At 36.7% G+C, this 23,267-nt stretch overlaps 2 protein-coding genes across 2 annotated transcripts in view; one reads left to right on the plus strand and one right to left on the minus strand.

The window, feature by feature from the left end:
* The first annotated feature begins 1,694 nt into the window (after positions 1-1,694).
* RPL31 (ribosomal protein L31) lies at positions 1,695-8,832 on the plus strand. Its single transcript, XM_015816752.1, has 5 exons — positions 1,695-1,766; positions 3,434-3,540; positions 4,790-4,909; positions 8,168-8,286; positions 8,764-8,832. The coding sequence occupies exons 2-5, from the start codon at positions 3,434-3,436 to the stop codon at positions 8,793-8,795; spliced, it is 378 nt and encodes a 125-aa protein (XP_015672238.1). The 5' UTR covers positions 1,695-1,766; the 3' UTR covers positions 8,796-8,832.
* Positions 8,833-9,761: 929 nt separating this feature from the next.
* Positions 9,762-23,267, minus strand: part of TBC1D8 (TBC1 domain family member 8) — a 51,474-nt gene continuing 37,968 nt past the window's right edge. Inside the window, exons 9-20 of the mRNA XM_015816745.1 lie at positions 19,337-19,487; positions 18,153-18,367; positions 17,663-17,780; positions 16,699-16,984; positions 16,166-16,295; positions 15,973-16,071; positions 15,547-15,615; positions 14,528-14,771; positions 13,702-13,767; positions 11,805-11,894; positions 11,294-11,394; positions 9,762-10,645 (exon numbers count right to left, since the gene is read on the minus strand). Of these exons, the coding sequence (XP_015672231.1) occupies positions 10,202-10,645; positions 11,294-11,394; positions 11,805-11,894; positions 13,702-13,767; positions 14,528-14,771; positions 15,547-15,615; positions 15,973-16,071; positions 16,166-16,295; positions 16,699-16,984; positions 17,663-17,780; positions 18,153-18,367; positions 19,337-19,487 (2,013 nt within the window). The 3' untranslated portion in view covers positions 9,762-10,201. The remainder of the gene's footprint in view (positions 10,646-11,293; positions 11,395-11,804; positions 11,895-13,701; positions 13,768-14,527; positions 14,772-15,546; positions 15,616-15,972; positions 16,072-16,165; positions 16,296-16,698; positions 16,985-17,662; positions 17,781-18,152; positions 18,368-19,336; positions 19,488-23,267) is intronic.

Genomic DNA, 23,267 nt, shown 5'->3' on the forward strand with positions numbered 1-23,267 from the left:
GCAATTCAAGGTGTTTTGTCCTTTAAAGATCTACATGGCATGGGACCAGGTTATCTGAAGGACCTCCTTTTCTATTATATTTACCTGGGAGGTGTACAGTATGCCCTGGATCTTGTCTGCTAAAGAGTTCTAACAGAACCCAGAAATTGTGCCTTCTCTGCTGTGGCTCCTGCCCACTGGAACCTCATTTCCTCTATCCTTAGCCTGGGACAGGCAATTGTGGGTGTTTGATGGTCTTAAAGGTATTGTCGCAGGATGTAAGTTGTTTCGAGTAAAGCTTCCTTTTTCAATTGAAGGGGGGGAAAACCAGGCTTATACATGCTTATCTGGAAACAAGCCACATTAAACTTATGAGAATCTCTTCCGAGTAGGTTTGCAAAGAAGAAACTGATAAACTTTATTAAATTTATATGCCATCCATCTCACTGTTACAGCAGCTCTTGGCAGTTAAAGAGTAACCTTGCCTACTTCAAGGAAAAGGCATATGGAAGTACTAATTAGTTTACTTCTAAAAAAGCATACAGGGGAAAGGTATTTGTAACAGGTACTGTTCCTTATTTAGGATGTTGGTTTTATTTCATGGATTCTATCTGCTTTAACTTTCCTCTGTCAACATTGGAATATGGTTCTTGAAATCTTAGTATTGGAATATAAAAGTTTTTCCTTCTCTAGTGTAAACACAATAAACAAAGAATGTCTTCTTTGATAAGACAGAATATGTATTGGGTATGACAGATTTTTTTTTATATACACTACACTATGTAAGGAATGCTCAAATAATCATACTATTATTCTGAAATACTGGCAGCTACAAAGTGATTCCAAATAGAAAGGATCTTAAATCAATGAGTTGCATGGCCATTGTATTCAAATTAATATTTGTATGTGTTTTTACTCCTGGGTGCCCAAGAAAAAATGAAATGAGATTATATTCCTATTTAACAAGCTATTGTAGCCATATTCCTATTCAACAAGCTATTGTAGCCTATTTAACAAGCTATTGTAGCAAATGATACTAGGCGAAAGACCACATGGTGGTCTGCGGAATTAATATAGTATTACATTTTTCTTAGTACTTCATTATTAGTCATCCTGGCTGGGCTATGGCAGTTAAAGTCCCGAATATCTGGAGATTTTCAGACTGCTTATCTCTTATTTAAAATTTGATTTCTTCTCTGGCAGGCTTTTTCTTTCCAATCGCAAAAGCGAGATGGGTGGCATATAAATTTAAGCCATTTCTTTTATTCCCAAAATGGGGGATCAGAACAAACAGTTGAAGATTAAGAAGTAGCACGGAGAGTAGAAAATAAAAATGCGGTTTTACACGATATACAATTGGCTTGGGTCTTCTTAGTTCCTCTTTTTCTTAACCTAACCTCAATGAAGAATTTTTCATTGGGAGAATACTGTCTACACTTTTTATTCTATTTTAAGAATATTTAAAAGCCTATCGAGTCTCGTCTAAAGGAGAAGATAGCAAAAGCCTAGTTGCCGCCGTATCTCCAGGACTAATGTATTCTTTTTTATTTTCACTGCCTCTTATGAACATTTATGATTTCCACTTAACTAAACCGTGGAAAATAAAAGTGGATAAAACTGCACGCCTCCCGTCCCAATAAACAACCTACCGCTCAATATCCGTCTTCTAACCCGGAAGCTACCTATTCTTTCCGTTGATCTTTTTCGATCTCTATGGTAGTTCCGGTTTCCTTGGTTTCCTCCCATAATTCCTGTGGCTCTTCCTTTCCGAGCTCGTCCTAAGTAGGGTAAGTAGCCGTGATGTGGGTTTTAGTTGTTATCCTACTCCATCCGTAGTGATGGGCCTTTTTAGGGCCGGGGCTCTGAGCCATCCCGGTTGTTGGAATAATGTCGTTCACAGAGGACTGTATGTTTTCGTGCTGGCATTGAAAAATTCCCCATCGGTGCCCGAAATGTTTTTTTTACTCGCAGTGCCGGTCTGCACGCAGGCCGAGTTCGCGTTTGGCCTGAATGTGTAAAAATAGAGATGGGTCGAGCTCCTTAGAAGCAGCTGAACACATTAATGACTAATATAAAACAGGCTGGAGGGCAAGAAAGACGATTGATAATATATATTATCATATTATAATATATGAATATTATTCTAAAGGAGCCTCTAGGACAGTGTTTCTCAATATTGCCAATTTTAAGGCATGTGGACTTCAACTCCCAGAATTCCACAGCCAGCATTGCTGGCTGTGGAATTCTGGGAGTTGAAGTCCACATGCCTTAAAATTGGCAAGGTTGAGAAACACTGCTCTAGGAAGATACGTAGAAAACATCAAAAATCCCGACGTCTTTTTGTCTAATATAATGAAATGTGATTCTTATCTTTAGTACTAATCAATAAAATTGTGTATTCAAAAAGTTTAATTCATCGCCCGAATATGAATCGTGAATTAGTGTATTCTTGTAGACTTGTTGACATGTTTCTTGGAATGTTTCTTCAGAAGGAGCATCAGCCATTTGTACTCTCTTAGGTGCTGTGTAAAAAGCCCAGGATGTGCTTTTTAGCCATGTAGCAAATATAAGTAAATTCTATTTTTAATGCTTTTCCCCCAACTGATACTCCACATACTTTAGCTGTAAAGAACTGCACCATTGAATAATTTGTTTTACTATTCTAGAATTTTGCTGAGGTAGGATTTCTTATCTTAGTTGCAACACTAACGTTATTGATAGAATACTACTCAGTAACTCAAGATTTGAAGGGACTGAATGTGGTGTTATGACAGAGACTTAGTGATGCTCATTGTTAACCTCTCTAAACTTATTTTGCCACTACTTTTTAGTCCCATATCTTTCAACTTGTTAGATATTGGATGAGCTCCCATCATGTCCCAGCTCCTGTCCACTTAGCATTTTGAAAGCATGCAAATGAAAGTAGATAAATAGGTACCACTTCCTTGGGCATCCCCTGGGCAAGGGTGATCTCACTGGCTAATCCTTTCAACCTGGAAGCGCCTTGGTAAAGGTATTTCTGACAAGAACATAGTAGTAGTTAGATATTTCATTTTCTAATGAAATAATAGTATAATTAGTGAATAGAATATGTGAAAATATATTGGACAAAAAACTAGCATTGCCTTCCTTGTTCAAAAGGAATGTTGCCCAAAACTGCGTTGGGGATGTCCCAAAATTCAGGAGTAGATTTTGTAGATGACAAAGGATTGCAAAAACAAGAATAATCCCAGTACATATTCTGCTATCAGAAGCCATTTGGCCTCTGGAGCTAGTTGGATAGTGAACATTATTCAGTATTAAATAATTAGATTCACTTTTATCAATGGAAGTGAAAAAAATGTTTTTAATCTGGATATATATGCATTGTGTGAAACTTGACGTAATACATTTTGATGTTAACGCTCTTTTACAAACTTCTGTGTAAAATATTTTTGTTGCATATTATGAACAGATGGCCCCTGCAAAGAAAGGTGGTGAAAAGAAGAAAGGCCGATCAGCGATCAATGAGGTGGTTACTCGAGAATATACTATAAATATTCACAAAAGGATCCATGGCATGTGAGTGGTTTTTCTCTATTGGAATTTTGATCAGGCTGTTTTAATTTTCAACATTTTGTTAATTATCTTTTAAAATACCTTTAATTTTTTAAATTCGGAAATAGAATAGTCATTGCTAAGGTTGTTTCATAAGACGTACTTATCGGATTTATTTGAAAAGAAATATGAATGTAGAATGGCACAGATATTAGAAGCATTTAATACCACAGGGCCAGAGAAATTTCTGGGGTATTATGGACTGGTTCAGGTAAAAGCCCTGAAAGGTAGTATTTAGTGTTGCCATAATCTGTCCAGTTTATAAAAAAGCTTGAAATGAAAATATTGGTCAGCTGGTTGTAATATTTTTTATCAAAAGTATGACATCACTGCTGTCAGAGTGCTGCTACCAATGTTGTAGTTTGAGAGCTCTCTAGAGCTTCCTGAATTTGCCCTTTTTTGCCCTAAAATACCTGTTTAGAACACTAAAGTCCCTGAATTTTGCTTCTGCAAATTGTTTCCAAAACATACCAAAAGTATCGTGGTCACAGTGCAGGTGACTAGATTCTATGCACCTGCATTAAATATTTGTTGGAACCTGATGAACAATCTGTTACAACCATTGTATAAATTAATGCACTAAATCTTTTGATAGTATCACCCTGTTGTATTTTACTACCTAATAACTGTAGGCCTTCACAATATAAGGACTAATATTACATTATATCTTAGGCTGTGCTTTTGCTTACATGCAACTGATAGGCTGCCAAATTATGATTTCAGCATAGATTTTTGTTATTATTTTATTCTAGAACTTTTAATTAGATACTCTGAGCATTTTTAATTGTACTGGTCTTTGTAATAAATATTTGAACATACTAAAAGTATGTAATAGTGAATGTAATAGTTTTTTTAATAGTGGTTTTTGTATTCAAGATTTATGCCCTTTACATTCAGGCTGTACAAGCATTTAAAAAAAACTGACTAGACGTGTTAGAATGAAGCACCCTTCCTCACAGCTTTAAAGCAGCTGTGTCTCAGGATGTATAATTGCTTTAAAGTCTGCTTTTGCTTTGTGTGTGTGAAGGCAGCTGTGTGCATTCACATTGAAAATATTGAATGTGTGTATTCACACATATAGCTGCGTGAAAAGGTATGCATGAAACATTCCTTTGAATGTGCATACTTTTTTATTATTTTAAGCTGATGTCTAAATATAAAAGCAGAACTTCTGACTTGATGGCACAGTCTTTATTTATTTTTGTACTCTTAGAGGCTTCAAGAAACGGGCTCCTCGTGCTCTTAAGGAGATTCGAAAATTTGCCATGAAGGAAATGGGTACCCCTGATGTACGCATTGATACCCGATTGAACAAGGCTGTCTGGACGAAAGGATATTCCATACTTTAACAAAGGAACTAGTCCCACAAGAGGACAAGAAACGAGTCACGTTTCCTTATGAGTAACAAACGACAACGTCTTCATTCTAACCCATACTACTGTCTGATTATATAAAATTATGTAAGTCGACGATTTGACCGACTACTTTAAAAAAATCTTGTCCATTCCTTCTTTCGGTACCGGTTGGTAAGACGAAATTTTTTGCCAAGAAAACGGACTTACAGTATCCAGAGAGTCTCTGAAAATTGGATATGATTGAAAGGAAAACATGAAAATGTACAAAGTTATATAATAATAATAATAATAATAATAACAACAACAACAACAACAACAACAACAACAACAACAACAACTAATAATAATAATAATAAAGTTGGAAGGGACCTTGGAGGTCATCAAGTCCAACCCCCTGCTCAGGCAGGTAACCCTATACCATTTCGGACAAATGGCTGTCCAGTTTCTTCTTAAAAACTTCCAGTGTTGGAGCATTCACCGCTTCTGGAGGCAGGTTGTTCCACTGGCTAATTGTTCTAACTGTCAGGAAGTTTCTCCTTAGTTCTAGGCTGCTTCTCTCTTTGATTAGTTTCCATCCGTTGCTTCTTGTCCTGCCTTCAGGCGCTTTGGAAAATAGCTTGACTCCCTCTTCTTTGTGGCAGCCCCTGAGATATTGGAACACTGCTATCATGTCCCCCCTCGGCCTTCTCTTCATTAAACTAGACATACCCAATTCCAGCAATCGTTCCTTATATGCTTTAGCCTCCAGTCCCCTAATCATCTTTGTTGTTCTTCTCTGTACTCTTTCTAGAGTCTCAATATCTTTTTTACATCGTGATGACCAAAACTGGATGCAGTATTCCAAGTGTGGCCTTACCAAGGCATTGTAAAGTGGTATTAATACTTCACGTGATCTTGATTCTATCCCTCTGTTAATGCAGCCTAGCATTGTGTTGGCTTTTTTGGCAGCTGCAGCACACTGCTGGCTCATATTTAAATGATTGTCCACTAGGACTCTGAGATCCCTCAGTGTCAATGATAATAACTTGTTCCATGGGGGATATGATATGGACATGTAAACCAAAAAGAACGGATTTACATCTTGGAATGAAAAAAGTGGTAACTTAAAGTAAAACAATCTATCGCGGGTCACAAGTTCAGACAGGTCTAAATAAACTATCATACACAGTAGGGAAAGTGTGTTTACGCTACGAGAGGGAACGTATCAACTTTTATCTTTCATTTTTTTCCCCACAACCCTGTGGCGTAGGGTGGACTGAGAATGACTGGTGCTTCTTAATGTACTTACAGTTCTAATAGTTAGATGCAATTATAAATCCAAGAACAATAGGCTACAGGTAGTCCTTGCTTACTGTTTTTTTTAATGATTGCTGGAAAATCTAAATAACAAACAGTAATCTAAAAAACAAACCCCAGCTTTGCGATCAATCTTTGCATTTACTTGCATCACAGCATTACCACCAGATTGATTTGTAACTGGCTGACAAACTGTACTCAATGAGTAGTCCTTAATGGTACTACATCTACATGGAAGGAAGTAGACAGTGGGGTACCACAAGTTCCATCTTAGGCCCAGTACTCTTCAATTATCTTCATAAATGACTTAAATGAGGGGATAGAAGGGGAATGTATCAGATTTGAAGATGATACTAAGCTGGCAGGAAGACAAGCTCAGGATCCAAAACAATCTTGACAGATTTGAACAACAGGCCCTATCCAACAACATGAAATTTAATGTGGAGAAAAGCATGGTTTTACACCTAGGCAGGAAAAACCAAAAGTACAAGTATAGACTAGATGAAGCCTGGCTCAAAAACAGAAACTGTGAGAGGGATCTTGGAATCCTAGTGGTCGATCACTTAAACATGGGCCAGCAGTATGTGGCAGCAGCCAGAAAAAGCTTGGTTGTATAAACAGAGGCATAGAATAAAAATCGTGAAGTATTAATACCATTTTATAAATCCTTAGTAAGATCACACCTGGAATACTGCATCCAGTTTTGGTCGTCATATTACAAAAAAGATGTTGCGACTTTGGAAAAAGTGCAAGAGCAACTAAGGATCTGGAGACAAAAACATATGAAGAATGATTGCAGGAATTGGATATGGCCAGTCTAGAGAAAAGAAGGACTAGGGTGGCATGATAGCGGTATTCCAGTATTTGAAGGACTGTCACAGAGAAGTGGGGGTCAGCTTATTTTCCAAAGGACCAGAGACCAGGACAAGAAACAATGGATGGAAACTAATCAAGGAGAGAAACAACCCAGAACTAAGAAGAAACTTCCTAACAGTGAGAACAATTAATCAGTGAAACAGCTTGTTTTCAGAAGTTGTAGGTGCTTCATCACTGCAGGTTTTTAAGAAAAGACTGGACAGCCACCTATCAAAAATGGTATAAGGTCTCCTGCTTGAGCAGGAGGTTGGACTAGAAGATTTCCAAGGTCCCTTCCAGCTCTATTTTGATTGATTGATTTGTGGTCATGTGACTGCCATTTGTATGCTTCACAATAGGCTTCCTACTAACAGAATTAATGGAGAATGCGGAAGTAAAATTACAGTAATGTGATGTCTAGCACAGTGATGGCAAACCTTTTAGAGACCGAGTGCCCAAACTGCAACCCAAAACCCACTTATGCATCGTCGGGTGCCGGGTGGGTGTGGCCTATTGGCTGGGCGTGGCTGCAGTGGTAACGGCAGACTGGGTGGGACTACAAAGTTCAATCAATTCCAACTTTGCAAGATCTTTTTTTTCCCCAAGAAGTTGAAATTGACTGATTGATTGAACCTTTTTTTTTTGCACACGGCGGTGGCGGCCTAAAGCGAAAAGGTTTTATAAAACCCAGCTGAAGGCCTAGGACTGGGGCGACGGCGCGCATGCCCACAGAGAGGGCTCTGAGTGCTGCCTCTGGCACCCGTGCCATAGGTTCGCCACCACTGGTCTAGCATGACTAAACAGGAAGTGGTGTAAGACTATCACTACCATGTGATTTTTTATTTAGCAACAGTGCTTAGTGATGGAGTTGCCAATCTAAATTGTAATTAAGCCAGGACTATCTGTAGTTAACATTAGTTTAAATTAGCACAGCAGCTAGAAATAAAGCAAAATTTTATATTAAGGTGTTTTAGTTAAAAACCAAAAGTAATAATTCTGCTATTATACATAACTTGTCTACCTTTTAGAGAGCAAAGTACTAGCATAAAAGGACAAAAAACATGCTTCTAAACATTGCAAATATTTTATAGGAATGTTCCTTATCGTATCCGTGTACGCTTATCCCGAAAGCGTAATGAAGATGAAGATTCACCCAATAAGTTGTATACACTGGTTACTTATGTGCCAGTCACCACTTTCAAAGGTAAATTGTGTCTATATTAGAACAGATATTCATATTTCTATAAATGTCATTGTACCAGTGTTTAGAACAGAATTGCACCATTTTTCAGAAAAATAAATTGTGTGTGTGTGCGTGTGAAATTTGGATTGCTAACATTTCTTCTTCCCATATTTGGGCCGACCGGGTGCACATAAAAAACACTTTTTAGATATATATATAAATATATATATATATTGATTGATAAATATATATCAATCAAAAGACCTCCGGCTTTCACTCTGATGACATTGGCAGGGGACCGACAAAAGCTTAGCAATAAACAGTTGTTTTTATACTTATCCCGGAATTCGATGATTTTACACTTTTGATATGAATACACCCGGGATTTGCATTTTTAAAGTGTGTATATATACACACACACACACACATATATTATACTCTATATTCAGCTCCCTCAGTAACTTATGGTTTCATTGTTTTTTTTCCCTTTGTTTGCAGGTCTACAGACTGTTAATGTAGATGAAAACTAAGCTTTTATTACAATAAAAATACTAAATTGATATTAAACATGTAGATGTATCTTTTTGCAATCAGATTACTCTGGGTTACAGATCAGCAATTGAATTCCACAATTGCTCAAAGGTGAAACAGGTCTTCCAATTGCCTGGTAGGTCACAATGTTTCTTGATAGTTCTAATGATATGAAGAAAAACAGGGCAATCTTGTCTTCTTTCTTGGAATATCTGATATACGAGAAACCAAATTTTCTAATGGGTTGCTGGCTCCTCTTGCCAGATAGTGAGACAAAGTGAGATCTTTTTCATCCTTCCTATTTTTCTTGCAAAACAACTTCCCTTACAAGCACTGGGATGAAATAAATGTGTTGGACGATTTTAGGACATTTTAAAGATTGGATGGAAAGAATTAAATCAGTATAAATCTTCAGATTCAACAATTAAGACTGCAAGAATTTCACAATGAAGATGCTGTTTGCAGGACTTTTTTCCCCATGAGGGTGTATGTGTGTGTGTGTGTAAGCTTCTATATAAGTTCCAATGGTTTCAGGATTTATTGCCTCCTTTTGTTTATACAATATTCGCCTGATCAGGTAGTGATTAATGAAAAGGTACTTGAATGCAAAATATAGCCATTAGCATCAGATTGTAGCCCATAGGGTGGTAGCATCAAGCAAGCATTTCAGCTTTTTTTTTTCAGATGGATTTCGAGAAGTAAACAAAATTCCTTGAGTCATCTATTTTTACCCCTTGAAAATGACTGACCCTTCACCAAACAGGCTTTTTCCAGCTTTCCTTTGGACTACACTTGTCATTCCTGTGCTATCCTGTACCTGTGGTACAGGTATCTAAAGGCCTTTTGGGAAGAAAACAAATTGAGTAAGGTGACTACCACACATCATAGTTTGAAACCTTTCCAATCATACTGCCTCTAAGTTGCCTAACCCATTCACATGACGTATTTGAAATGGAGTAATCTGAAAAGCAACAGATACAAAAATCTTTTATTGAAAAGTGCACACACAGAAAAATGAAAAGCATAGTTCATGTACACGGAACATTGAAAGCAAGACATACAAAGTTTGATTCAAATATATTAATAGTTTCAATTACCAGCATTGAAACAAGCATTAGTGCAAAAAGGTAACAATTCATAAAACCTGTAGTTGGCCAAAATTATCAACTGGGAGTTACTTTATTTTTACTTTTTGGTAGAATTGCTTAAATAGCTCTGCATCTTTTTCAAAGTGAAGATGGAGTTTTAAATTACATTCAAAAAGAAAACAGATGGTCTTCTTACCCCAAAACCACATTTTAGGTAGTGTTTTGGCTTTAAAGCTCCCCAAAGTATTAAATAATTGTGTTGGTCCAAAAGCTCTAAAATTACAGTATGCATTTTGGTAGTACATAACCGTTGGTTGCTATTGTACATTTAGCTGCTCAATTTCACCTCGTGATGGCTGGCTTGCACCACTTAATTTAGAGTTACACTGGGTCAGCTTTGCAGTCTCTAGTTTTGGTTTCAATTCTAAGGATTTCTCAAAGAAATTGACCAGGGATTGTTCAGTTAATAGGGAAGCCAAGATTTGCTCAAAAGAAACAATCCAGTCTCCTGTTAGAGGTGAGGGCACATTCTTTGAGATTTTCACAATGTCTGTAAAAACTTGATCCTGCTCTGAAGTAGATGCCTCCATTAGGAAATCATCACTGAAATCATCTGAGCCTGAGCTGCTGCTTCTTTGGCCAACTTCTCCAATCTGAAGTAACAATGTAGTCACCGTAGCAATAGCTTGATACAACTCATTTTCTTCTGGATCTTCATGGAACATGCTATACAAGGTCTTACAAAATTGGATAAATTCTCGCTACAAAGGAAGATAAGGTCAACATAATGCAATTTTACTGGCTTATTTTCCAAATTATATAGCATATTAAAGGTTCTTTCAGTACAATCTCCCATTTAAGGTTTTTCCATCTGCCTAAGGAAAGACTTCAACTTGACTAGTGTTCATCCTTAGTCTTATTCTAAGGAGAAGCTATGGAGATAGCATTAAATAAATACAGCCATTCCTGCACTAATATAATGCTCCTAAATTGGAATAAAAACAACTATTTTTAAACACTATAATATAGACTGACAAGGCTTAAAGTGCAACACATGCTAGCTCTTCTGGACGTTTTATTACAAGAAGCATTTTTTTAATATTTTCCTTTGGGTTATGAGAAAGCATTTTAGTTAGGTTATCTCAAGTGTACCAATGTTGAAGATAAAAGTGTTGAAAGAAAAAGCACCAAGATTGATGCAAATAGATGCAACAAAGAGAAAATACTGCAGATTCTGGGGGAGTAAAGTTGGGAATTGCAGTAGTGCAGCTCTTTACCTCTTAGCATAGTTTAATACTACTGTCTGAAATCTGTTTCACATTATTAGTAGAAATCTATAAGCTGAGTTAACTGAATCTTAAGTTTGGTTCTTCAGAATCAAAGTAATACATATAACATTCATCTTGTACCTGGCTCATTTTAGGTAGTTCTTTTTCAGCCTTGGTATCTTTTTCTTTGGCTAAATCCTTCAGCATTTGTTTCAACTGCTTCTGATAATCTATGCCATCATCTACATAACATATATATGATGAGGAAGTGAACATAAAAAGGTAACATTGAATGACACTGGACAAACATTTTTTGCTGTTCTTATTCTAGAAATGTCAATAAGTGTATTGTCTCTGAAATGAGTCAGTGAAATTGCTTTTGAAATCTAAATTCATTACAGCCATTCCTGCAGTGACTATCTCCATATCTTATGGCAGAAAATGTTATTAATTTGTTAGATTTAGATCCTACATTATGTTCATGAGCTTAAGCATGCAATACCCCCACTCATCTTCCCCTATAACAAGCTTGGCTAAAGGATAGTATCTGAACATAGGTCTCCCCATTGCCATCCCCAGCTTAACCACTACATTATACTACTTAATTTTGTTAATTACAGAAAAAAATAGTATTTGAAATTAGATTACTTACTGTTTGATTTTCCTATTACTAGTGGCCTTGATGTTGATAACAAAGAATTCTTTAGTGGTGACTGACTGTCTTTTTCATTTTCTGTGAGGGCTGTAATGGCAAAGTAATTACATTTACTTTAGCAGAATGTATTGAATTCAGATAGATCAGAACCATACCTGTAATTTTTAATGGATCTAGTTTTTTAAGTATAAGAAATTTGATTCAATTCCCCCTCAACTGTCCAAGCATCATTCAGATACACAGCTCTCTTAGGGAAAGTGTCTCTACTAATCAGACAAGTGAGTTTGAGGGATTTTTTTCCTTTAAAAAGTACACACGTTAAATGCCACCCTTGGAGTTTTGAGTAGTCATGCCACAAGCATAAGATCTCTGGACTTCATAAAAAGGTTTAATCCTGACTTCTGGTTTGATGTCGCAACGTGACGGGAGCAGGAAGTTAGAAAATGACTACAAAGAAGGAACTAGCAACCCAGAAAATAGAAGAAAAATCAGAGGAAGCAGATCTAAAGATAGAGGACCTAAAGAAAGGAAGCAGATCTAAAGATAGAGGACCTAAAGAAAGGAACTAACAGACTCAGACAAACGAAGGATTAGAAGACGTAGCGATAATATCAGAAATGGAAAAGATATTTTGCCTGTCAAGATCTCGGAATACACTTGAGGATAAGAAAGAACTGATTGGATGGAAGATAGAGCTGTTAGGAGAACTGGGGGAAATTGGAGAAGGAGGGAGGCTGTTTAATGAATATCAATGGGCTGAGCGTCCTTCCAAAAATACTTTAATCAAATTGTCTTTCTTATTCCAAACAATATACACAAAAATAGAGGAAGAATTACTTGATGATTCAAATGCATTGACTTGGAAAGTTAGTTGGCAAAGGAAGAAAGCTAGAGTAAGACTGAAGAAAAATAGGTTTTGACCCATTAGATGGGATATTATACTATTAATCAGATGTTTGAACATGGCTGAGAATAGATAATTGTTAGAAATAGAAGTATTATTATAACTAGAAAGGTAGGATTTGTAGCTATAGAATATTATATTTTGGTATGAGAAGGGAAATATGAAAATGCAAAGAGAGTTTGAATAAGGGAAGCTTTTGGTTATCCAAATATAACTTATGAGAAATTATAAGTGATAGAGACATTTTCAACTCTGATGGGAAATTAAAATTTAAAAAATGCGGGAAAAACAGGATATTAATTGAACAAATAGATATTAAGTGCAAATGCAATTAAGATATATTTTGGTTAGAAAAGATATTTTAAACCGACATTATTGCTATTTTTAGGAAAATGTAACAAAGATGTTGATATTCAATTGTATATGTATTAACAACAATAAGAATTGTACTTCCCTAGTGGGAAAATGTGTACTATTGGAAGAAGAGAGGAAGCATTGGCTGGTGTAATATTGGGCCTAGATTGAAGAAGTTAATATTTACCATTGAATTATTAATGGACCCAGACAACTGCAAATCCATTGCTAAAAAATCTGTCCTGCATCATTCTATGGTCAAGAAGATATTTTATAGAGGAGAGGGCACAATGGTTATGCCCAAGATTGATTTAGCAAAATCACTCCCAAGAGTTAAGTGTACCAAATTTCTGAAGGTCAGGCTAAAGGCAAAAGTATGAATTTTGGTTCAGGTATTCAAAGAAGATTTGATACAATAGATTGGTACTCATTTGTTAAACCAGAATCAATTCATCTAATTAATAAGTGTTGGGTGAATTTCTGATCAGACTATAAGGTACAGAATTGCAAGTTTACAGATAAAACTAAAGAGATCACCAATTTTCTTTTCCCAATCTGCTCCAATGACAGTTTTAGACAGATGATGTAAGCTAAAACAAAAGAAAAGGAAATTAAATGTAGCTTAAAAATTCTTACCAGGAGGAATATGTAATCTGTACAACAGTTTAATTTTTTCATTCATTTCTCCATTGTACATAGTATCTGTAGGAGGAAAGGTATACCAGAGACTTGACTACTTTTCTCTTAAAAGCATAACAAACTTGTAATTTTTGTGAAAAATGATGAGGGAAAAGTCTGTATTTAAACTTTGATTAAAAATTCAAATCATTTACAACTCTGTGCTGATAGTATTTAAAAACATCCAAGTTTATTGGAGAGGGAATGGACACTTCTTTAAGAATGACCATTCCATTAGACTTTATCTTGGAGGTAGAGAACCTTTAAAGAATTCATATGAAAGAAAATAGTGCAGGCCAAAATAGTAGCACTGACTTTAAAGACAAATTCTAGCAACTTGCTTATAAAGCTATCTTTTGGAAAGGTTGCAGTTGTAGTTAATTCCAGGTGTTCAAACAATTGAGCGAAAGATAGGAACTATCAATTATTTTGCAACTTATAAAACCAGATATGTTTCTTGTACAAAGTAGCATAAAATTCCAGAATGAATGAAAATATTTCCATAAGAGCAATTGAAGCCAATCATTCTGGCTTCACATTAGACTAATAATATTTATTGTCACATAATTTTTGTGAATCATTGTCCACAGTGTCAGTTTGCCTACCTGTAAAACAGATTACTTAGAAATGCAAACTTACAGCTTAATATTCTTCTCTACAACTCATGCATCTTTTGTGCAACAACCCAGTGGCATTGTGCAACAACCCAGTGGCATTATGTTTAGATACATAACTTTCCTGAAAACGTTCTGCAGTAGAAAATCAGTATAAATTGAATAGTCACCTAAGCAGTTAATAAATGCTTTGAATTCAATCAGATGGTCCATGTTTTCATCTAAAAGGCGGAATGTTCTTTCTGCTAGAACCTGAGTGTGTTCACCACACATCCAAGGTGAAACAAGTTTAAAAAGGTTAGTAAATTGCTGAGAATCAATTCTATATTGCTCAGCATAGGGTCTACTTGGATCATGACGCTGAATTACAACTTCACTATTCCACTCCCAGTAACAGCTTATTAAATGCTCTTTCTGAAAGAAAAAAAAAGGAATATTAGAATGAAAATCGTATCCAGGAAGATTTTAATAGTGTCAAACTGCATATTTATTTGCTTATATGAATATTTACATAATAATGTCAATATTACACATTGGTCTTAAGTTTAGTACATACAAGCTTATCTGCTCAAGATATCTGGTAGACAGGAAAAAAAAATACATGTCTTTATTTTGATTTCAATAATCTTTTTTAATATTAAATGTCCAGGAACTCAGGTACATTTAGTTCTGATGACTAGCAGATTAACATAATAACAACAGGACACTATTATACTGTTAGAGCTTGGAAAAACAAGTTATCTTTGCAGTGTGTGCTACAGAAAAATGAAATAAAAGTGTAATCGGGTTGGTATTATTTGGTGAAGACATCCTTCTTTTGCTGTTCTTTGCTCTTCTTAGCCATTTACTTATTTCAGAAATAGATTCCTTTCCTGTGCATAATTTGCCAAGAAGAAACAATTTATTTGTATTGTAACAATTCCTTTCATTCTAGAAGAACAGACCAATTTATTCCATTAACTTTAACCACTTAAAAAAGCTTGTTTGAAATGGAGAAGATCTGATCAAAATCTAATTCAAGAATTCGCTTATATTTTTGGAAAAGCTAAAATCTAAAGTACGTAGATACTATTAAAATATTGCAAAAAGTACACTTTTGTTGATTTTTGAATATAAACTATATACAATATCTATCTGACTATCCATCTAATCTAATCTAATGCAAAACATTTCTGAAAAAGCTGCTTACCTTAAATAAGTCATATAGTTCTTCCAAATCTTCTGGAACAATAGAAACATCTGGAATTACCACCCTGAGCTAAAGAGAAAACAGAAATGAATTTAGCAGAACTATTAAGGCATACAAAAAAAATTGTTGAGCTAAATGCCCCCAAACCTGCCCTCCACATCTGAAGTATTTTTGCCCTACTTTTCATCATTTGACTTTGAATGAAACTTACAGCATGTGAAAGGAAAAAGAATGGAGCATAAAGAAAAAAGAACACATTTGCATTCCATTCAGTCATTCAGTAACATCCGAAGAGCCATAAGTTGCACACCTGTGCTTCAGTTGCTTTGTATTTCAAGATGTATTTTTCCATTTCTTTATAAATCATTTTTAAGTATCTTTTAAAACTTCCTTAAAGTTTAAAACTAAGATTTTGAAAACTCTTACCACATTCTGTTTAGTGGTTTCTTCATGACTCTGGAGCACACGGATCCTGTGTTTGTAGCGCATGTGCTCAATCTGTTCCACAGAATGGTCTCCAAATTTCTACAACAAGGAAACGATGTTTTTCATTTTCATTTGAAATGTTGTATACTTCAAAATTCCGATTAAAATCACTACCTACTACATTGGGCACTACCTCATATGAATCCCGTATTAGATCCGCTATTTCTGTTACAGGACAAGGTTCCATATCATCACTGAAAAAGGCATGTTGGTTCCCAATTGGTGGCAAAGGGCTTTCCTCATTTTTAACATGATCTAAAAATCTAAAATAGAGATATATTTAAATCTACTGCCAGATATGCAACATGATGCAAGCATACTTTTATTCCTCGCTGCATACTCTCTCGTGCTCTCATTTTTCTCACTGTCAAAAAATTCTTCTGAGCTTGTTGTGTCTCTTTATACAATAGGACTTAGATTTCCTTAACAGTGAAGACAGCTTACTTTCAAGCTGTGCAAAAAGAATTTCTAGAAGGAACAATGTTCGGGGCTGAAAACAGTTCAGCCCAGCAGTGAGCTATGATTCATCCTATTAAACATTCATGTCTGTTGCTCTGTCTTTCTGAAGAAATCTATTAATGTTAATTAAGCACAGATGAATTAAAGTAGCAATTTAAACTACTAGGATGTCAACCTTAGATAAAACAGTCAGAACATTGAGAGTACCTGCTGAGAATCATCAAAGCATGCCCATCATCTTTGCTGCTGCACAGCTCCATAGCATTGGCCTCAAGAACAGCTAAGCCCAATTGAAAAATGGCTTTTATCCCATCAAAGAAGAAACAGTCTACAACGTTAACAGCACTTTCAAGGGGCATGATACTAAGGAAAAGAGTTAAGAACCATGACAAAGAAACAGAAGCTAGTGTGGAGAGGTCTTTAAAATGTTCAGCTAGTTCAGGAAGTCTCTCTCTGATCAACTCTTCAAATACTGACTGGTCCACTTGAGCACCTGTAAAAATCACAGCAAGCCAGATTACCTGAGGTGGAAAGAATCTGTTACTTTTATTTAAAATACAATTCACAATGCAAAAGAAGAAAAAAGAAATCTAGTTTGCCACTACCTATACAAAAGTGCTGCTTCTATGAATTTAAGCTTGGAACATCACTGAGTTGTCAAGCATTTTAACCTATTACAGCCTTGGAGGGGGGGAGGAGAAAATATGGGATACCAAGTACTGTAAGGGAGGGTATTCTGTAGAATTACTTTCACTTCAAACATTATGATAAAGTAAGTACTGTAGTAGAGTAACTTTTTTAAGATGTCCACTATGTGGTAAAGCTGCTCCAAAGAAAAGACCCCAGAGATCCATTTCATCCCTACTCAGATGATTTTTTCAGAAAGCCTTAAAAACTTGACTATTGTCCCAGAACTTGGAGTGGAGAGTTTGCTGATATCTGATGTTGACGTTTCTGTTAGAGGAAGTGGATTTGTTCAAATGCACAGAATTTTCTTGCTGTTTTTCTTGTTTTAACTTGATGTAAGTCACCCAGAGTAATTTTGGAGTTGTGGGGCCTCTAAATCTCAGAAATAAATTCATCTCAGAAAGAAGAACAGATAAATAAAAAGATCACTGATGACAAACAGCACAATAAGAGAAGGGTTAGGATTAAAGAGAAGGCGACTCACCTATTACCCGGTGATTAAAATAATCTGGGAGCATCCTTTCACAAACAGATACAAGCAGCCAAAAAGCTTCCTCTTCCTTAGCATATAGCAGTAAAACTGAGGTTAATATATTCATGGACTATTAGGAAGCAAGAGGGAGGAAATATAAGCGACTTTGATATTACACATTCTAATTACTACATCATTATGTATTGATTATCTGTTTGGATCAAAGAAACTGGTTTCCTTAGGAAAAAACAAGCGTGACTAGGGTGAAACGGACGTTTGGTTGTGTTCATGGCATAGTGGCAAACCCATGGCAAAGAGTTAACAGTAAAACCTCTACAGGGCAGAGATAGGATTAGGATTGGTAAACTAGCCCACTCTATTGTATTAAAAAGTATTAACAGGCCTTTACTGAACAAGCAAGATGGGCAGTAGAGGTCAACAGACTCACAATTCTCAAGCAAAGAAAAGTCATTTACAAGTGAATGTCATAACAAATCTTTACCTGGCAATACCCAATTTTGGGGTTTCTGTGTGCATAAGCTGTTAAGACTCTTCTCAATGCAGCTATGCCTGTTTCACTCTGGAAGGCTGGATGCTCAGGTAGTGAGCGATGCAAGTCACGCTCTATTTCTTCTGTTGCTATGCAATACATACCCATGGACATTTCCACTAAATCTTCATAGTAACCAGGATGTGAATACAGATCAGACACAGCATCTGACCCATAAATAAATGCAAGATGGATACTTTAGCAGTACAAATACACCGTTAAATAAATGTTTATTTGTTCACAAATATGATGTGATTTTTCTTGTTAACACCTATAAAAACTAAGTTTAACTGTAGTCCACATGCAACATACTGTGGGGAAAAATAAGTCATCGTTATATCAGCAGTATATTGGAAAAATCCTAATTTAAATATTCAAATCTCATAACTTACAAGCCAAGTATAACATCTCTGCAGTTTCTAGTATATAATATAATATTTTGATAGTCAATCTTTAGACCATTATTAAACCATATAAATTTATCTACTGTTATAGCAAATATAGAAATAAACATATTTATTATATTACATAAAAAATGAGGTGAGCTTGCTTGTTTTCTTGCAGACATTTCATTACCCTAACTAGGTAACATCATCAGTGCTAGTAAGGAGTGCTGTTTGCTGGAGTTAACTCCAAGGTCAACTTCAGAACAACAATCAAGTAAACAATATCCCAATCAAGAAACTGCCAAAGAGCCATTAGTAAACAGCCCAACCAAAGAATCCCTAAGACCGCTCCCATCCACCCAGACAGGGAGACACCAGAATATAAAATGACAGCAAACAGCACTCTTTACTAGCACTGATGATGTTATCTAGTTAAGGTAATGAAACGTCTGCAAGAAAACAAGCAAGCTCAGAGAGCACCAAGATTTCAACCTGAGCTACAAATATTCTCCTTCATTGGTACATAAAATAGCTGACATTTAAATTTTTACATACTACTAAGTCAACAAAAAAAATAGAATTTTCTTTTGCTGAAATGTAATCTCTTTATACAATAGATTCTCAATTCCTTCTTCCTCTTGATCCTATTCTCCTAACTAGCATAGAAAAATGGACATCACCTTCTGCTCTCCCTTTCTCATATGATGAAATAACATATTTGGGGGAGAAGTGAAATTACTGAATTCTCACCTGAGAAAATGAGCCATAGTTTGCCTCGTAATGATTCTGGGATTCCCATAGCAACCAGTTTCCTAATTTTCTCTGTTCGAAACATACAAACAGTTCGGCCATACTCAGCAAAATGGTCATCCCACAGCCTCTCTTTTATTTGCTCTCTAGACTAAAAGCAAAGGATATATATTAAACCAGGGGTTCCCAACCGGGAGGGCAAGATGATATTCCAGGGGGTGCAAAAACTTGGGTTTTCAAAATTATAGCGTATATGCATAATTCGTTGCCGTTATTTCAAACTTTTGTAAGGAGTGCGAGAATATATCAGAAGTGTTCTAGGGGCGCGGAGGATAGAAAAGGTTGGGAACCGCTGTATTAAACCCTTTATTAGAAGGTGCGTTGTTGGGAAATAACTTCTCATTCTAAGAAGCAGTTTTGTTTAATACAGAAGAAAGTATGAAAAAAAGGAAATGGATTAAATCCTATAACTTGATCAATGTATAAAGTTATAATAGAATGGCATGTAAAATTTGGCTGTCATTTAGAAAGACTGAAAGAAAGCCCATATCATTTTACATGAGACATAGCTGACAAAACTCAATGAAATCACTCCATTTTTTTCAACATGAGCTTGACTGGAGGAAAATGTATTAATTTTTACAAAGATAATACTGTACATGCAATACAATATTGCTGTAATTAACAGCAAATTACAATCATTAAGAGTATAGGTAGTCCTCGAGTTACGAGTGTAATGGAGCCTGCACATTCCATTCGTAACTTGAAAACTCAAGAATCTTTTACCTCGAACGAGATCACTCCCTTGCTCGTTAAAACACACATGGCTCGTTAAGTGCACATGAGGTATCTCAGGGTGGGGAAGGTCATGGGGGGCCAAGTGATGGAACCAGGCCCCCAAGGCGTCCCCGACCCACTAAGATACCTCATGCTTCCGCCTCCCTTCTTGCTGTGCCAGACTCACTTACCTTGAAAAGATCTGTCTCCTCTCTGCCAGAGTTCCTGCTTTTGAGGGACAGGAGAGTTGATGGAAGCCCCTGGGTGCCATAATATCGTGAGAGTTCAGGCACTGATCCTGAATGGGTGCATGAATTCTCACGCTGTTTGGAGTTCTTGCCTACTGCTTCCCCAACTCTGGAGCTACGTGGCCGTTGTCCCCAGAACAAAGATGGGGAGAGGTCTGCATGCTCCGGAGATTGGATCCAGGACTGGAGGACTGCTCCAAGCTGCTGCCGCCCGGAACAGAGCTTCTGGAGGTTGGATCCAGGCCTCAGAGGGGTCCTCCAAGCCATTTACGCCCAGAACGGAGACCAGGGGGGTAGCAGCTTGGAGGACCCCTCCAAGGCCTGGATCCAACCTCCGGAGGCATGCAGAACACACACCCCCGATCTCTGTTCTGGGCGCAAAGGGCTTGGAGGACCCCTCCGAGGCCTGGATCCAACCTCTGGAAGCTGTGTTCCGGGCGGCAGCAGCTTGGAGCAGTCCTCAGAGGGCTGGATCCAACTCTGAAAGTATGCAGAAGCCTCCCCAGCCTCCGTTCCGGGCAGCTTGGAGGAGGCCTCCGAGGCTCCGGGGTCACTTTCTCCCCCAGCACGGCGAGCTCCAGTGGGCTGGATGGGTGCAGGTGCGAGGGGCCTGGCCTTCTTCCTCAGTTGAAGGCTTCAGGCCTGCCTTCAGGCAGAAAGGAGCTGGGGGCAGGAGCAGAAGACAGGCACCTTTCTCATATAGAGAATGAAAGTTTCTGAGGTCCATTATTTGGTGCAACTTCAAACACTCACGTGAGATCACGGACTCCAGAAACTTCTATTCTTGGTGCAAAAAGCATTTCCTCAAAGGGAAATAAACCATGGCAGAGAGAATTTTTGGAAGGTGAGTCCGGTGCGGCAGGAAGGGAGGGGGAAGCAGTTGTGAGGAGTGGGGAGGAAATAGAGTGAATGTTGCAGTGCCACTGAAGTCACTCATAAGGACGAACGACTGCCGTGATGCTGCAATAGTCGTAATTTTGGGACTTGCTCATAACACTAGGGGGCTCTGATCATGTAACTTCGAACGAGCATTAAGTGAACGCTTGTAACTCGGGGATTACGTGAATTATAAAAATCTTAATAACAATAAATGATTGAGAGCATGTATTATCAATTGATTTCTTATCTTTATCTCAATTAATGGATCCAGGATATGAGTTTGCTTTCTATTTTTGAAAATTCTGTGTTCTAAAAATGAGAGAATGATACAATGTGGTTTATATTTAATGATAAATGTAACAACTGAGTAAATACTATATAGGCATTTATTCATAGGTATATGTGTGTGTGTATTTATATATGTGTGTGTGTATTTTTGACTGTACAAAGTGTTTTTCAGTAAAAAATCTCTGATGAAGCTATTAATTTAATTTAAAAAATGACGCAAAATGAAGAATACCAGAATTTCAGTAATAAACTGGAGTACATTGAATTTTGCAAGACAATAAGAAAATGTATCCAAGAATAAACACGTCAGTTTAACATGAAGCTTGTGAAAAAAGCAATTGAAGAAAACAAAGGGATTAATAGAGCAAAATGCAAGCTTATAAATACAAGAAAGTTTTTGCATTAAAATGCGAAGATGGCTCTGTGTGTAGAACAAGACAGGAAATGTTAGAAATAATTGGAAAATTCTACTCTACAAAGATCAAGATCGCTCAAAAGTAACAACACTCATAAAAGAGGAAATGCCAGATATCCTAGTGGAGGAAGTATCAAGTATTATAAAATCAATAAAAAAGGCAAAGGTTCAGGAAATGATTGTGTTATGGTCGAAATGCTGAAAGCTGATGGTCACAGTTTACACAAGATACTAGCAAAACTATACTTGAGATGCCTCAGAGGAGAAAAAATAACCAACTAATGGAAAAATGCTGGAATTATTCTTATACACAAGAAAGGAGCCCAAGATGATTTAAAGAAAGAAAGAAGCCTTCTTTCAGTCATCTACAAGGTTTTCACCAAGATAATAGCAAAAAGAATATTGAGAATGTTAAATGATTCACAGCCAAAGGAGAAGACAGGGTTCAGAAGTGGCTACAGCACAATGGATCACATCCAGGTTGTTCAGCAAGTCACCTGAAAGGCACAATGAGTACACTATGCCTCTGTGCATGGCTTTCATTGACTACAAAATGGCATTTGATTTAATATTCCAGCAAGCAATAATTAATGCATTGCTCAGCCAAGGCATAGACATTGCTTACATAAACTTACTACAATCAATATATGAAAAAACAATGGTGACAATTTGCCTCAATGATCTTAAAGTGGAAATCAACATAGAACGAGGTGTACAACGAGGTGATACAATATCACCTCTCCTTTTCTCAGCCTGCCTTGAAGAAGTATTTCGCAAACTAGACTGGGCAAAAGATGGAATAAAAATCAATGGTGCCTATTTAAATCACTTAAGATTTGCAGATGATGTTATTCTCTTCTCAAAGACCCACAAGAGCTACAAAGACACATATAAGAGCTGCACAAAGCAGGAGAACCATTTGGCTTACAAATAAACATGAAAAAGAGCCAGGTTATGTTTAATAAATTCACCAATGAAAGAATTTTATTTTATATCTGGAGAAAAACTAGATGTAGTAGACCACTACATATACCTTTGCCAATGTATTGCCAATGTATCTCAATGGAAGGTGATACAATAAAAGAAATTGAAGTGTGTGTTAAATGTGATTGGTAGGCATTCGGCAAGCTAAGCATAATTTTCAAGAACAACCTCCCTCTATGCCTGAAAAGAAAAGTTTTCAATCAGTGTGTGCTATGGGCTCTAACATATGCTGGTGAAACATGGACACCTCACAAATAATATCACAATCGATACAAAAGCTATGAGTGGCACAAACAGCCATGGAAAGATACATGCTCAGCATTACAAGACAAGATAGAAA

The sequence above is a fragment of the Protobothrops mucrosquamatus genome, unplaced genomic scaffold, assembly GCF_001527695.2.
Source record: "Protobothrops mucrosquamatus isolate PMUCROS unplaced genomic scaffold, P.Mucros_1.0 scaffold490, whole genome shotgun sequence".
Classification (NCBI taxonomy): Eukaryota; Metazoa; Chordata; class Lepidosauria; order Squamata; family Viperidae; genus Protobothrops; species Protobothrops mucrosquamatus.